Below are 15,989 nucleotides of genomic sequence, written 5' to 3'. Positions count from 1 at the left end.
CTGCTATTTTCTGGCAATTTGTGGGTTTCACCAGTTGCACAGTCAATTCCTAGAAAATAGCCTGTCTTAAGAATGTTGTTGTGTGGTCAGTAGTATGTTTTCTTACCTAGAGTGTATTTCTTTTACCCTGGTGTTGATATCAGTGATTTTGCTGACAGGCAACACTCAGGTATCATCTTGGAGTTATCCCAGGTATTGTCAAGTGCAGTGTTTTTATTATAGAACTACCTTTCAGCAACATTGTTTGTGCCTCACACACAACAGATAGTGCATCTTTGGTTATGTTTCATGCTGCATATGTATATTTTATTCATGCTTGTTTGCAGTTTCCCATGTTTGCAAGGCAGCATAAGGTTTACAGCCACTCTTTTACAGTCATACGTAATGCACAAATACCAGAGCTCCTTTTTCACAGCCATGCCCCACAAATCATTCCATGATTTCCCCAGACCATTTCATATGCCTAGGTTCAGCCCATTGCCACATGTATACCACATCACTCCAGTTTGCTTTATGCCATGCATACCTCACTTTTCCTGCATGTTCAGGACCCAGTAACTCAAAGTCTCTCACTCCATCCATCCATCTTCTCAGTCTCCCTTTCCCCTTTGTTCCTTCCACTTCTCACCTGCATATCCTCTTAGTCAGTGTATCTTCACAGCTCCTCCCTCTATATCTGTACCATTTCAGCACCTTATTTGATTCTCTTTCATACTCTGTTCATTCTTACCCAGCCATTCCATATACAATTAATCTCCTGCACACCACATACTATCCTCTGGGTATTTCAGGTACATACACACACACACACACACACACACCTGAACGCACACAGGTATTACATACGTGCTTTACACTCAATAAAGATTCCTCACTGCTACATCTCTATTAGCCACATAATATGCTTTCTCTAAGCATGTTTGACATTGTCTTCAAAGCGAGTACCTGGTCTATATCCTCTACCACTCCTCCTGAAGCCACATTGTGCTTCCCAAATTTGATTTTCTATTCATGCTACCACTTCCTTGATCACCACTTCCTTGATCAGATACCCACGCTGATGCTCCCATTTGTTTTCATGTTTTCCTTACTATGCACCTCCTTCCAAAACATTATCTTATTCTCTGTGAGGTTTGCCTGTACTCTTTTCACCCCAGCCCCCATATGCCATTTTCAGCCTGTGAACCTTCCTCTTTACCTCTTGCCCCATTCTTCTGTACATCATCCCGTCACTCTATACCCATTACTCAAATGCCTACATCCCATCTTCTACATGCCATACACTTCACCCACACATTTAAGCAGTTCTTCCTTAAATTCCTTCCATTCCTCACCCATTTCCCAGTTTTCATTTCCCAATTTCTCTTGGGATCTGTATACATAAGCTTCTTTACCAAGCTCCCTCTTTTTCTTTCCCACCCTCTTCCCACCCACGTCATAACCTCTTTCCCTAAACCAACTACAAACCTGCACATTCACCTCCACCAGAAAATAATCAGACACTCCACCAGCTACCTCTCAGTACATTCCTGTTGACTCCCATCCCCACTCATCCTTGTATATATAAGTATGCAAATTCTTGAGACCAGGTTTACTAATCTTTTTCCACACAAAGCTTGACTTTCTATTCACTATATTCATATACACCAGTTACCTGTGCTCCCTAATTTTACCCTCAACTACATCACCCACTTTTGCATTCAAATTTCCCACCACTAACATTAGTCCCCTGCATTGGAATTGCTGATGCATTCATTTAGCTCCTAAAACACCCACCTGTTTTGGTCACTCCTCTCACTACCAGGTGCATAAGCTTAGACAATTACCCAGCTCTTTTAATTCTCTTAATTCCCAACCACATCTGTCTGAAACTTTTTCCTTATACTTATTAACATGTTTACAGAACATAGTATCCTTTCAAATTGTTTTCCATATTGGTTCAAGGATGATAGATTCTAGTCTTTTAATCTGTCCGTCCTTCAAAGTATTGTGCTCTGGTGTCTTTTTAGATCACCTGGGATAACTATATAACATCTCTCCACAACCTAACAACATTTAAAGGTCTTAATATTGTTGGAGATCTTCTATATTAAGTATGTAACATCTCTCCACAGCCTAACAACATTTAAAGGTCTTAGAATTGTTGTATGCTTAGAAAATTCTTATGCTTTAATGGAAATGATAGCAACAATAGAAGTAGGTCTCAAGCTTTACTTTCATAACCTGTTGGTGTTTTTTTGGCAAGTGCTGGTGCAGACTATTATTCTTCCAAGACTCACATTTTCTTGTCTATAGGACAGTCCAGCTAAGCCTTTTAGTAACTCTGGAGAGGCACAATAAAAAGAAGTCTCACTAGCTGCTTAAAAGGATTAAATCTGGCAGTTAATGAGAGTTATGGATGCATATAAAAAAAAGTTATAATGGGTTAGCACCACTTGCAGACTTTACTGACCATGGGTTAGCACCCTTTACAAATGCTGCACAAGAAAGTGATTTTACTTATGAGTGTGCTCCACTAGTAAGGTAAAAGAGGATAAGATTTTTTTCTACATTCCAAGAACCCAATATAATGAATATGATCTTATCGACATAATGATTGGATTTTTCTCCATCTTGGTTTGTTGCTGACGTTTATTCCATTCATAGGTTAGTTATATTGCAAGCAGTAACACTGTAAAGAGATATTTGGGGATAATTCCTAATATGTGGGAATATGATCAGCACTTGGTATCTGTTGAGAGATTTATCAAACTCTGGTACACCAATACCTGACGATGTTTCAACTAAAGACATCTTGATCTTGCAGCCCTTGAGAATTTGGGTACATTATCAAATTGCAACATGTTTGTTTCATACTTGACATTTAAAAAAAAAAAAGAAATTTTATATTTCTGATATATGAAATAATCTTTTTGCATCAATATATCAAGGTATTTTAAGTTATTCATGTATGTTAACCACTACAAAATATTATTCAATTTTTATCCCAATAACTGGCAAAGTATGTGTGTATACCACTCAGTGATGGACCTTTTACAAATAAGAGAACACTTAAAGAATACCATGGATTTTGTTCTGATACCCAATTATTTACCCCATCCGAATTGAGTACAATTTATTTCAGTATATCTTTAAGGAATGTTAAAGATACTTAGAGAGTGCAGGATGTAATACTTTCTCACATGAGGTGAAATTAGATATGCCCAGGGGTTTGCTGATAACAAAAAACTCGTGACTGTAGACTGTACAAAGAAAATTTTATAGGAAAGAAATTACAAACCTCAACAAGTATTTGATTTTGGATGAGACTGGCGTATAGTGGAAATGAATGTAAGCCAGGACATTGATTAGCAAGGAAGAAGAGACTGCTCTAGGATTCAAAGCAACCAAAGGTTGGCAGGGAATGATGATAGGGATGTTAAGCTTAAACCTTAGCAAGTAGTTCATTCAGAAAGTCTCAGTGTTATGAAGAGCTGTTGTAAAGTATGTGTATCTTGTGATTAAGCAAACATTGTTGAATTAGATAATGCTAGGGGTTTTGAAGACAGCCCTACTAGGGGAAAAAAATATACAGTACCAAATTAAGCTATTATCACATATTTCAGAAAGTTTCCATTCATTATCATCTGCATTACTTATCATATAGCATTAGTTGCTGAATTAGGTAATTCAGATAGTGGCCCTACCTCTTCTAACCAATACCTTTCACCCCATCCCATTCCACAGTATTACCACCCAAAGTTTTCAACATGTTTCCTTTGGTAAGTATCCATTAAATATCATCTTTATTCCAACAGCTGCTGAATTAGATATTTCAGGATGTGAAGTAGACAGGTTTAGTAATTTTCCTTCTTCACAGTAACCCCCACTCCACCCCATCCCATTTTAGCAACACCTCAAGGCCGCATTGGTGGCGAGCTGTTTCAGGTATAGTCCATCCATAAGAGTTAGATTGGGAAAATATTGGTTCAGGAACATAACCTGTCTTATGACAGTTTTCAGTTGCTTCATTTACTGTTTTTACTTACATCAAGTTGTCCAGAAAATAATTCTATCGTAAGTTGGGATGTCGGTGTATTAACAAGAGTTGATAATCAAATTATTACGGATGTTAAGGGGAAGACATGTTAAACTTATGTAATTTATGTCAGACAACCCAAAAATTTTATTTTAAAATTCCTGTAACTTTTTTACGTACTGTTCTTAGGTATGGTGATCCTGATGTTTGTGGGCTGCCCACCAGAAGACTTTGCAGGTCTAGTGGAGGATGAAAAGTAAGTATTGTCATGGGTTAGATGTGTTATGATATTTTCATACTTCCAGGCTTTAGGAACTAACTTTCAAAGTTGCATTAATAGAGTCAGAAGTCTGAAAAAAGAATTCAAATTTGATGGTGCATAGCATGTTACACTTATGATGAGCAAAATGGTGTTAGTTAAGATCCACCATTTGTTATTACTGTCCTTATGTAATTATAATGGCATTAACGCTAGCCTGCAGAGTGTGCTTACATTTTGAAATATGCTAGTATGTGGATGAGACTTTTAAAGACATAGTAGTGGCTATTTCACGCTAGAATAATGAATATTATCTTGGTACCTTGCAGTGGGAAACGCTTTACCCCAGTTTGCAATAGGACATGTGGAGAGTGTGACACCAGCACATTTGCTCCTGTATGTGACCGCCTTGGTACGACCTACTTTTCCTCCTGTCACCTCGGTTGTTCTAATGCCACTCTTTTCAAGGACTCCAATCAGCTTGTGGTATGAAGTTATCTTTTTTGTGTGTGTGTGGTATTATTCTTCCTAACTCATTGAATTCATGTAATGCTTTATATATTGTGGAGGCTGTTGTACATGTAACTATGAGTTGTTGACCATTTGATATTTTACTGTAGTAGATTGGTAGTAGCTGGATATTTTTTTGTCATAAATTGAGATTCTCTGTTAAACTGTTTTGATACATTTCTCTATTTGTTTATCTTTAGTTCTCCAACTGTGATTGCCTGAAGGAGGGTGAAACAGCAGTGTTGAAACTGTGTGGAATGAAATGTAACAACTTTGTTTGGTGAGTTCATTTGTACATAGAGTGAGAAATTTCATGTTTTCAAAAGAATCAGTAGCTTGCCAATTTTTTTCTTTTTTTCAAATGTGTCTTTAGAGTTTTAATCATTCATTTTCCCCTAGTCTGTAATTAGTGTATAGATATCATGTACTATACTAGTTCATAATGGTAAGCACTCTTCAGTTAACGTTCTTTTCCCTAATTCCAACCTATCCACATCCCAGCAAGTTTCTAGAAGTTTAGAGGTTAGAAGTGAAATGTGAAAAAATGGAATATATCAACTAAATTATTAAAGAAGCTGATGCAGTAAAAGATACTACTATTCTATTGTTAAATGAATGTATGAAACTCGAGAAGAAATTAGAAATTAAGATTCTTTGGAATATTTGGATAGATGTATGGATTTAGAAAAGTCACAGGGTGGGAGAGAGGATGAAGGTTCTGGGAGTGATGAAGAATGTGTGGAAAGAGAGAACAGTGTATCAGAGAGCTAAAATGGGTATGTTTGAAGGAACAGTAGTTCCGACAATATTATATGGTTGCAAGGCATGGGCTATAGATAGGGTTGTACGAAGAAAGGTGGATGTGTTGTAAATTAAATGTTTAAGGACAATATGTGATGTGAGATAGTTTGATCAAGGAAGTAATGAAAAGTTAAGAGAGATGTGTGCACTTTCGTCCAATGATCACATCGTCAGGTGAGATACAAGAATGAGATAGAAGACCTGGAACAGTCAGTTGATGTACAAGGAAGAGACGCCTTTCACCCTGCTGCATGCAGGAACCAACCGCTCAAAATATTTTTCACTCCATCCTTCCACCTCCCATTTGGTCTCCTGCTTCTCCTTGTTACAGTCACTTTTTTTTTTTTTTTTTTTTTCCAAAAGAAGGAACAGAGAAGGGGGCCAGGTGAGGATATTTCCTCAAAGGCCCAGTCCTCTGTTCTTAACGCTACCTCGCTAATGCGGGAAATGGCGAATAGTACGAAAGAAAGAAAAGATATATATATATATATATATATATATATATCCCTGGGGATAGGGGAGAAAGAATACTTCCCACGTATTCCCTGCGTGTCGTAGAAGGCGACTAAAAGGGAAGGGAGCGGGGGGCTGGAAATCCTCCCCTCTCATTTTTTTTTTCCAAAAGAAGGAACAGAGAAGAGGGCCAGGTGAGGATATTCCCTCAAAGGCCCAGTCCTCTGTTCTTAACGCTACCTCGCTATCGCGGGAAATGGCGAATAGTATGAAAAAAAAAAATATATATATATATATATATATATATATATATATATATATATATTTTTTTTTTTTTTTTTTTTTTTTTTTATACTTTGTCGCTGTCTCCCGCGTTTGCGAGGTAGCGCAAGGAAACAGACGAAAGAAATGGCCCCCCCCCCCCATACACATGTACATACACACGTCCAGACACGCAAATATACATACCTACACAGCTTTCCATGGTTTACCCCAGACGCTTCACATGCCTTGCTTCAATCCACTGACAGCACGTCAACCCCTGTATACCACATGACTCCAATTCACTCTATTTCTTGCCCTCCTTTCACCCTCCTGCATGTTCAGGCCCCGATCACACAAAATCTTTTTCACTCCATCTTTCCACCTCCAATTTGGTCTCCCTCTTCTCCTCGTTCCCTCCACCTCCGACACATATATCCTCTTGGTCAATCTCTCCTCACTCATTCTCTCCATGTGCCCAAACCATTTCAAAACACCCTCTTCTGCTCTCTCGACCACGCTCTTTTTATTTCCACACATCTCTCTTACCCTTACGTTACTTACTCGATCAAACCACCTCACACCACACATTGTCCTCAAACATCTCATTTCCAGCACATCCATCCTCCTGCGCACATCTCTATCCATAGCCCACGCCTCGCAACCATACAGCATTGTTGGAACCACTATTCCCTCAAACATACCCATTTTTGCTTTCCGAGATAATGTTCTCGACTTCCACACATTTTTCAAGGCTCCCAAAATTTTCGCCCCCTCCCCCACCCTATGATCCACTTCCGCTTCCATGGTTCCATCCGCTGACAGATCCACTCCCAGATATCTAAAACACTTCACTTCCTCCAGTTTTTCTCCATTCAAACTCACCTCCCAATTGACTTGACCCTCACCCCTACTGTACCTAATAACCTTATATATATATATATATATATATATATATATATATATATATATATATATATATATATATATCCTCATTGTCAGCCTTTCCTCACTTATTCTCTCCATACATCCAAATCATTTCAACACACCCTCTTTTGCTGTCTCAGCTGTCTTTTTATTACCACACATCTCTCTTACCCTTTCATTACTTACTTAATCAAACCAATTCACACCACATATTGTTGTTGGACATTTCATTTCCATCACATCTACCCTCCTTCACACAACCATACCTATAGCCCATGCCTCGCAACCATAATACTGTTGGAACTACTAATCCTTCAGACTTACCCATTTTTGCTCTCTCAGATAATATTCTCTCTTTCCACACATTCTTCATAGGTAAAGCTGCACATCAGGAGAACTGAAAATAGCAAATGCTGCTGGCAAGATATAAAATCACAGTAAACAATAATGAAGAGGAATATATGGTAAACAATACTTAAAGACCAAAAGTGGATTATGCTTTTCATGTCTGATCACTGCACGTAAAATGTGACTGAAAGATACCAGTCAGATGATACTATATTCAAGAGAGCTGAACCACAGTGAGAGGCTGAGGGCTGCAAATTTGCCCACTGTGAAGGAGAGAAGGGAGAGGGATGACCTAATCACAGCCTTCAAGTTTTTTATTCATTTGGATGAAGTTGATAGTATCATCATGAGATACAATGTCAGAGGAACCAGAGGCCATGACAAGCTATTTTTATTAAAAAAAATGAGCACTGTTTTAGTGTAATGGTTGGAATAGTCAGAGAAATGAAACTTTAAATGTTAGAATATGATCCCAAGAGTGTAGAACCCTCCCTATTGTACAAGAAGATAATACATGAATACACAAACATGTAATTATTAGTATGCTGTTTTTAGGGGGTGAGTGGGCCTGGGAAGTGAGTCGGTTGTTTGCTGATGACACAGCACTGGTGGTAGATTGAAGTGAGAGAGTGCAGAAGTTAGTAACTCGGGTTGGAAAACTCTGTGAAAGGAAGATGTTAAGAGTAAATGTGATCAAAAGCAAAGTTATAACATTTAATAGTGCAGTGGAACAGATTTGTTGGGTGTGAGTTTAAATGGGGAAAATTTGGAGGAAAGTGTAATTTTTTTGATACCTGAGTGTGGACATGGCAGCAAATCGAACTGTTTTAGTGGAAATGAGTCATAGGGTGGACGAAGGGTCAAATGTTCTTGGAGCAATGAAATATATGTGGAAAAAGAAGTCATTATCTGGGAGGATAAAAATGAGTATGTTTGGAGGTATGAAAGTCCCAACAATGTATGGATGCAAGGCATGGGTTATAGATGAGGATGTGCTGAGGAGGGTGGATGTATTGGAAATGAAATGTATGACGACTATGTATTTTAAGGTGGATTGCTTGAATAGTGAGTAATAGAAAGGTAAGAGAGTTGCGGTAATAAGAAAAGTGTGTTTGAGAGAGCTAAAGGGGAGGATTCTGAAATGGTTTGGACATTATGGAGAGAATGATTGAGGAGAGGTTGATGAAGAGGATAAATGTGTCAGAAATGGAGGGGTCAAGGAGAAGGGGGAAACCAGATTGGAGATTGATGAATGGAGTGAAAAAGATTTTGAGTGATCAGGGCCTGAACATGCAGGATGAAAGGCATGCATGGGATGTAGTGCATTGGAATAATGTAGAATACTGGGCTGTCAGTGGACTAAACCAAAACATGTGAAGCTATTGGGGGAAACCATGGAAAGGTCTGTGGGATTTGGCTCTGGTTTTGGTGCATGGCACATGACAGCCAGAGAATGGGTTTGAGCAAATGTGGCTTTTCTTCTTGTGTTCCCAGAACTGCCTCATTAATATGGGAAATGGTGAATAGCTGTGAAAAAATAGATATATTCATTACAAAATTTAAGTATTCGCAATTCACAGTATGACAGAGTTTCTTTGCTTATAAACTCTAACCCAATTTTTCAGGATAGGTGAGCATATACTATATTTTGTTGTGAAAATAATAAAACTGTTTGTTAAAGATCAAACTTTTATGCTTCTATATTAATGCAAGATATATGTATGTGTATGTACAGTGTGTGTGTGCAGATATTTACCAACTTGCATTTTATTGAATATAAGTTTGTAGTAGAATGGCTTGAACCTGATTTCAGGTAACTGGATTAGAGATGGAATATATGTCTATCCATCCATCTGTGTGTCTGACACCTGTTCCCTTCAGAAACTCCATCAAGGGGGTGGCTACACCAAAAGAATCTCCATGATTGGTGAACTCCAGTGCTGTTTTGTAGCCTTAAGTGCCTTAACCTTAACAGGCCACTGGCAGAGGGCAAAACTAACGCAGTGTTTCCAGAAGCTACTACCTAATGTTCCAATCCACTACTTCTACCTGATGCTCTTGTCTAATGTTCTTACCTGCTACATATATCTAATATATCTATGTGTATATCTCTGATGCCTGTTCCAATTGGAACTCCCTCACAGGGGTCGCCATGGCAACAGAGTCTCTTATATAACTAAAGAACTTCAGTGCCCTTTTTTAGCCTTTGGTGCCTTGCCCTTAACAGGCTCCTGACAGAGGGTAATTTTAGCTCCGTGTTAGCAGAGTGTCCTGTTTAATGTTCCTAGCTACTACTTCCATCTGTGGCTCCAGCCATTTTAACAAAAGGCAGGGCTAGTGCATTGCACTTCATGCAGGAAAATCTAATCTAAAGGTATGAAGAATTAGTTGTGCGAGTTAAGTGGTGTCATGTGTTAAGTGTGACAAGGAGAGATTGTATGTTTGTAAACACAGTGCCTGTAGTCCACATGTGGGTGAGGTAGAAAGGAAATACAATTACCTGGTTCAGAGGAGTAGAATTTGACAACCAATGAAGTGTTGGTTCAATATACAGTCGTCACTAACCCTCCCAATACCTGGGGAGATAGTACCGATAATATGCCTCCCTTGTCACTGGCTACCTTCCAACTTTTACTACCAAGAATGTATATGAGCATGCTAGAAACACTGGAAAATGCTCAGTTTTGGAGGAGTATGAAATTTTGGAGAATATAAAGCAAGTTTGATCTTGAGAGGAGTCTTAAGTGCTGAATAATAGTTTGACAAATGATGTATTTTGAAAAGCAAAAGAATGACAAAATGTTTGGATATATGTAGTATGAAGCATGAGGAATATTAAGAAAAGATAGCCTATTGATTGGAAGAAAATTAGAAAAAAAAAATGAGGAAAAAATGTGAATGAGATGAAAATGACAGCCCCTAAAAGAGTAAACAGGTAAGCAATCAGTAGTAATGGAATATAGTAGTTACAGAGTAGAAAGAATCATGACTAGACTTAGAAGGGTGTAGAAGGAAATGAGCAAAGGTTGTGATCATTCTTCATTTCTGCTTAACTTCTCCAGGTATGTCATCATCTTCTCCGTGTTTGTACTGATACATTCCACATCAGAAGTGGGTGGTATGCTGGTGACTCTTCGCTGTGTAGATCCTACGGACAAGGCTATGGCACTTGGCCTTATATCTGTTGCTATTGGTCTATTAAGTAAGTAGTTTTTACTTTTTTTCTGAAAGTGTTGCACTGAAATGTGATGAAAGAGTCAAATAGAATAATTTTAAAAATATGGACATTGCCTCTGGTATCAGATTGTTAAAAATCCCACCAGAAGAAATATTATTTTAAACCTTGTAATTTAAGTTAGCACCATCAATGTAGGAGACCAGTATATTGCTTGTGGTAGCATTTAGATACAACAACCAAAATACTACTAACATTAATTGCAATAGTGAAATTTAGAAAACAAAATATTGATAAGTTGATTTAATATAAAGCTTTAGCATCCAACATTCGCTGGACCTATACAGTGCTGTGTGACAGTAAGGTAATTTAAAGAGCATTTCCCCCAGATATAATTCTGGAAAATGTTTTAAATCCATAGTAATGTTCTAATGTATGTGCTTTTTGCAGCTTCTGTAATAGTAATGATTTAAACAAAAATAAATGTTAAGAAAAAAATAGAAATCAGTCGGCACTGGCCCTAAAATTGTTACAATTTTAGATCATTTTAGGTTGAACCATTCATACATTATGATGTAGATATGTTGATCACACTAGTTTGCAATGAAAGGTATGAAGGTGAAATCGCACTTCAGTAGGAGTTCATACAATTTGATTTAACATGTAATTTTTCTGTACATGTGGCACAACATGTTTCATGGAAACAATCCACCATCAGGTTATTTAAATCCCAACATCGCACCGGAGTACTGCCTTCTCACACCAACCAGTACATACCAACCACTGTCTGCTTTGACTAGCAGTAACTGTTAAAAGTTGCCTGAGGACAAATTGAAGTTCTTAGTATAAGCAATTAAGACAGATTCAGTGACATTGCGTGTGGCATAATCAGCAGAGGGATATAGAATAAAGAGATTTTCAAGATCTATGGGGTGATCATTTTCATGACACTCTTTAGCGATCAAATTTTTGTGGTCGTCCCTGCAGACTATGGAACTTGAAATATTTTTCCTTACAAATTTTTTGTGTTTTGAAAAATGTTGTCATATGCACTGAAGGGTCTCCCCTGGTTATTAGATATTTTAGGTCAACAGTAATATCACAAATTGATTTATAAGTAGATTTTGTTTACATTATATTGATTCATCATTACAGAGTATTAATGTCGTGATTTTGCAGGTAATGTGCCATGCCCAATAATATATGGTGCTGTGGTGGATTCTGCATGTATTCAGTGGAAGGAGACATGCAGGAAGGCAGGTGCTTGTCAACTCTATGATTCTGATGCTTTCAGGATGTTCTTCCATGGTGAGTGATTTGAATCAGGTACTGTTAAGTCATGGTAATCATTTATGATTTTCAGGTAACTGTTATTGGAATAGTAGAAATTCTTACTCCTTGATTTTGTGAATAATTGCATTTTCTTTATCTACCAGACAGCAACAGTTAAACCACTACTATTTGTGTTGAAGCAAGGGGTGTTAATTAAAGAAAAGTCACCTTTGGCAAGGCTGTATCATTGGTATTACAGTCTCCTTAAAAAACTTCTCACTCCAAAGGAGTCCACATTTCCTTCCTGCAGGAAGTAGCACAATACAGTATAAATTAAGAGTATGAAAACATTGATATATATGTATTAGTAGCTTCCAAGGATTTAGGAGGACTGAGACTACCATCTCATTTCTTAGAATTCGCTGTGTCAGGAGGAAGAAATTGAAGATTCCATCCTCCTACAAAGGGACTTTGATAAGTCCCAAAGTTTGTTTGATATCTGGTTGATGAAATTAGACCCAAGTAATTGCAGTGTAATGAGTATGTGATACAGTGAAGAAGATCTTGATGTGAATGTTGTCTAGCAGGAAATGAGCTTCAGTAATCCTTTTGTTTGAGGGACTTGGTAGTAGACATCGTCCATAACTTTCAAGGAGGATGAGCACTCCCTGCTTGACTTGCTTCTTCTGTTTCTCCCTTTAGAAATTGAAATACAAGGAGGGGAGGATGTCCAGCCCCCTGCTCTCTCTCTCTCTCTCTCTCTCTCTCTCTCTCTCTCTCTCTCTCTCTCTCCCCCCCCCCCCCCAGTCGCCTTCTACGACACGTGCAGAGACTGCCACAACTAGGATTCAAACTTATGAGCTCAACCATGGGCATCCCGTAAATGTGTCATGGTCGGGAATGCTAACCGCAACACCACCCTTATAAATAACTGTGAAACCCAATGTTTTTCTAACCTTGCAATGATTAAGGTCTAAAACCAATGCAATTACCTTAGTATACTGTAAGGGGAGGAGATTCTACATTCATGGGCCCTATATCTTGGACTTTCTCCATTATCATACAACTGTAGCAAATATCCATATACTGTCCAAAATTTCCATGTACATATACCGTCACAATTTCATCTTTCGGTTTATTCCATTTATCAGTGTTACCAACCTTCACCTATGAGGTTACATTGCAAGTGAAAAGTTACCTTGGGCAAGGATGTATCACTGGGAGTACCCTCATCAAAGAACTCACTCCAAAGGAGTCATTATTTCTCTGCAAACGGAAGTAATGCAGTCTTGGGCTGCAGGATCTTTCAGCAAAGAGGTCCTAGGTAAAATCAGGACTCTTTCATAGTAACTGATTCTTGGGTAATTATATAATATAAAAGTTCCATTTATCAACTACTCATACAATGAGTACTTCTTTATGCCTTTTCTAACGTATTTCTTGCTTGTTTTCTTGTCATGGCCCCTGGTTATTCTATTCTTGCATCTTTTAAAGAATTGTTTAAAAGCTTAAAGACTATGATCATGTCACCCCTTACTCATCTTTCTTTTGGTGGGCAAATTTAAGGCCTGTTGCCTTAATTAGAAATTCAGCTTTCTTAATTCTAATGCAACCTTTGCTGCCCTTCTCAGGAACTTTTGTATTAGTTATTTGTGCTTCTTTGAATATTGTGACCAAAACCAAGAAGCTTGTTCTAGTTTTGGCATAATGTACGATTTAGACAACTTTTTAGTATTTCCTTATCCATGTACTTGAATGTTTTTCTAATATCTGCCAGTAAACACTTTGTGTCCTCTACTACTCTTCTAAGGTATTATTTTGGTGACAAGTTATGGATGACGTCAACTGCCAGGTCCCTCTAACGAAAGGATTCCTAAAGCTCATTTCCTGCTAGACAGCATTCACATTAAGATCTTCACTATATCACATACGCATTACCTTGCAATTACTTACGTCTGATTTCATCAACCAGATTGGGGTGTCTGAATGTATGTGGATGTAACCAAGATGAGAAAAAAGGAGAGATAGGTATTATGTTTGAGGAAAGAAACCTGGATGTTCTGGCTTTGAGTGAAACAAAGCTCAAGGTAAAGGGGAAGAATGGTTTGGAAAAGTCTTAGGAGTAAATTCTGGAATTGGTGAGAGGACAAGAGCTAAGAAAGGAGTAGCACTCTTCCTGAAGCAGTTGTGGGAGTGTGTGATAGAGTGTAAGAAAGTAAATTCTAGATTGATGTGGGTAAAACTGAAAGTGGATGGAGAGAGATGGGTGATTATTGGTGCTTATACACTTGGTTATGAGAAGAAAGATCATGAGAGGCAAGTGTTTTAGGAGCAGCTAAAAGAGTGTATCAGCGGCTTTGATGCATGAGACTGGGTAATAGTGATGGATGATTTAAATGTGAAAGTGAGTAATGTGACTGTTGAGGGTGTAATTGGTGTACATTGGGTATTCAGTGTTGTGAATGGAAATGGTGAAGAGCTTGTGGATTTGTAAGTTAAAAAAAAGTCGGGTGGAATATCTGGTTTAAAAAGAGAGATATACAAATGTATATGTATGTTAGTAGGTGAGATGGTCAAAGGGCATTACTGAATTACATGTTAATTGATAGGCATCTGAAAAAGAGACTTTTGGATGTTAATGTGCTGAGAGGCAGCTGGAGGGATGTCTAATCACTTTCTTGTGGAGGTGAAGGTGAAGATTTATAGAGGTTTTGGAAAAAAAAAAAGAGAATGTTGGGGAGAAGAGAGTGGTGAGAGCAAATGAGCTTGGAAAGGACACTTGTGTAAGGAAGTACAAGGAGAGGTTGAGTGTAGAATGGTGAAAGGTGAGAGCAATAACATAAGGGGAGTGGGTGAGGAATGGGATGCACTTAGGGAAGCAGTGATGGCTTATGCAAAGGATGCATGTGGCATGAGAAAAGTGGGAGGTGGGCAGATTAAAAAGGGTAGTGAGTGGTGGGATGAGGAAGTAAAGTTGTTAGTGAAAGAGGAGAGAGAGAGGTGGGCAGATTAAAAAGGGTAGTGAGTGGTGGGCTGAGGAAGTAAAGTTGTTAGTGAAAGAGGAGAGAGAGGCATTTGGATGATACTTAGAAGGAAGGAATGCAGATGACTGGGAGATGTATAAAAGAAAGTAGCAGGTCAAGAGGAAGGTGTAAAGGTTGGAAAAGAGGGCAAATGAGAGCTGGGGTGAGAAGATATCATTTGGGGAGAATAAGATGATGTTTTGGAAGGAGATGAATAACATGCATAAGATAAATGGGAACATTGATGAAGAGAGCAAGGGGGGAATTGATAACAGGTAGCAGTGGAGTGAGTATTTTGAAGGTTTGTTGAAAGTGTTTGATGATAGAGTGGCAGATATAGGATTTTTGGTCGGGGTGGTGTATTAAGTGAGGGGATCAGGGAGAATGGTTTGGTAAACAGAGAAGAGGTAGTGAAAGCTTTGCAGAAGCTGAAATCTGGCAAGGCAATGAGTTTGGATAGTATTACAGTTGAATTTATTAAAAAAGGAGGTGACTGTGTTGTTGATTGGTTAATAAGGATATTCACTGTATGTATGGATCATGGTGAAGTGCCTGAGGATTGGTGGAATGCATACATAGTGCCATTGTACAAGGCAAAGAGGATAAAGGTGAGTGTTCAAACTACAAAGGCATAAGTTTGTTGAGTATTCCTGGGAAATTATATGGGGAGGGGTATTGATTTAGAGGGTGAAACATGTACAGAGCATCAGATTGGGGAAGAGCAGTGTGGTTTTAGAAGTGGTAGAGGATTTGTGGATCAGGTGTTTACTTTGAAGAATGTATGTGAGAAATACTTGGAAAAACAAATGGATTTGTATGTAGCATTTATGGATCTGGAGAAGGCATATGATAGGGTTGATAGTGATGCTTTGTGGAAGGTCTTAAGAGTATATGGTGTGCGAGGCAAGCTGCTAGAAGCGGTGAAAGGTTTTTACCAAGGAT

General features: G+C 38.3%; 1 protein-coding gene across 15 annotated transcripts in view; it reads left to right on the top strand.

The window, feature by feature from the left end:
* Oatp74D (Organic anion transporting polypeptide 74D) overlaps positions 1-15,989 on the top strand; it is a 494,863-nt gene that overhangs the window by 452,856 nt on the left and 26,018 nt on the right. For all 15 annotated transcript variants that reach the window (XR_011714762.1, XM_071679231.1, XM_071679230.1 and 12 more), the window contains 5 exons: positions 4,208-4,274; positions 4,607-4,763; positions 4,988-5,067; positions 10,640-10,779; positions 11,932-12,060. Coding sequence is in view for 14 of the 15 variants with exons in the window: in XM_071679231.1 (XP_071535332.1) it covers positions 4,208-4,274; positions 4,607-4,763; positions 4,988-5,067; positions 10,640-10,779; positions 11,932-12,060 (573 nt within the window). In the remaining variant the exon portion in view is untranslated. The remainder of the gene's footprint in view (positions 1-4,207; positions 4,275-4,606; positions 4,764-4,987; positions 5,068-10,639; positions 10,780-11,931; positions 12,061-15,989) is intronic.

This window comes from Panulirus ornatus, chromosome 29 (assembly GCF_036320965.1).
Source record: "Panulirus ornatus isolate Po-2019 chromosome 29, ASM3632096v1, whole genome shotgun sequence".
Taxonomy (NCBI): Eukaryota; Metazoa; Arthropoda; class Malacostraca; order Decapoda; family Palinuridae; genus Panulirus; species Panulirus ornatus.
The sequence above is the reverse complement of the archived record's forward strand: the minus strand, read 5'-3'. Positions and strand labels throughout refer to the sequence as shown.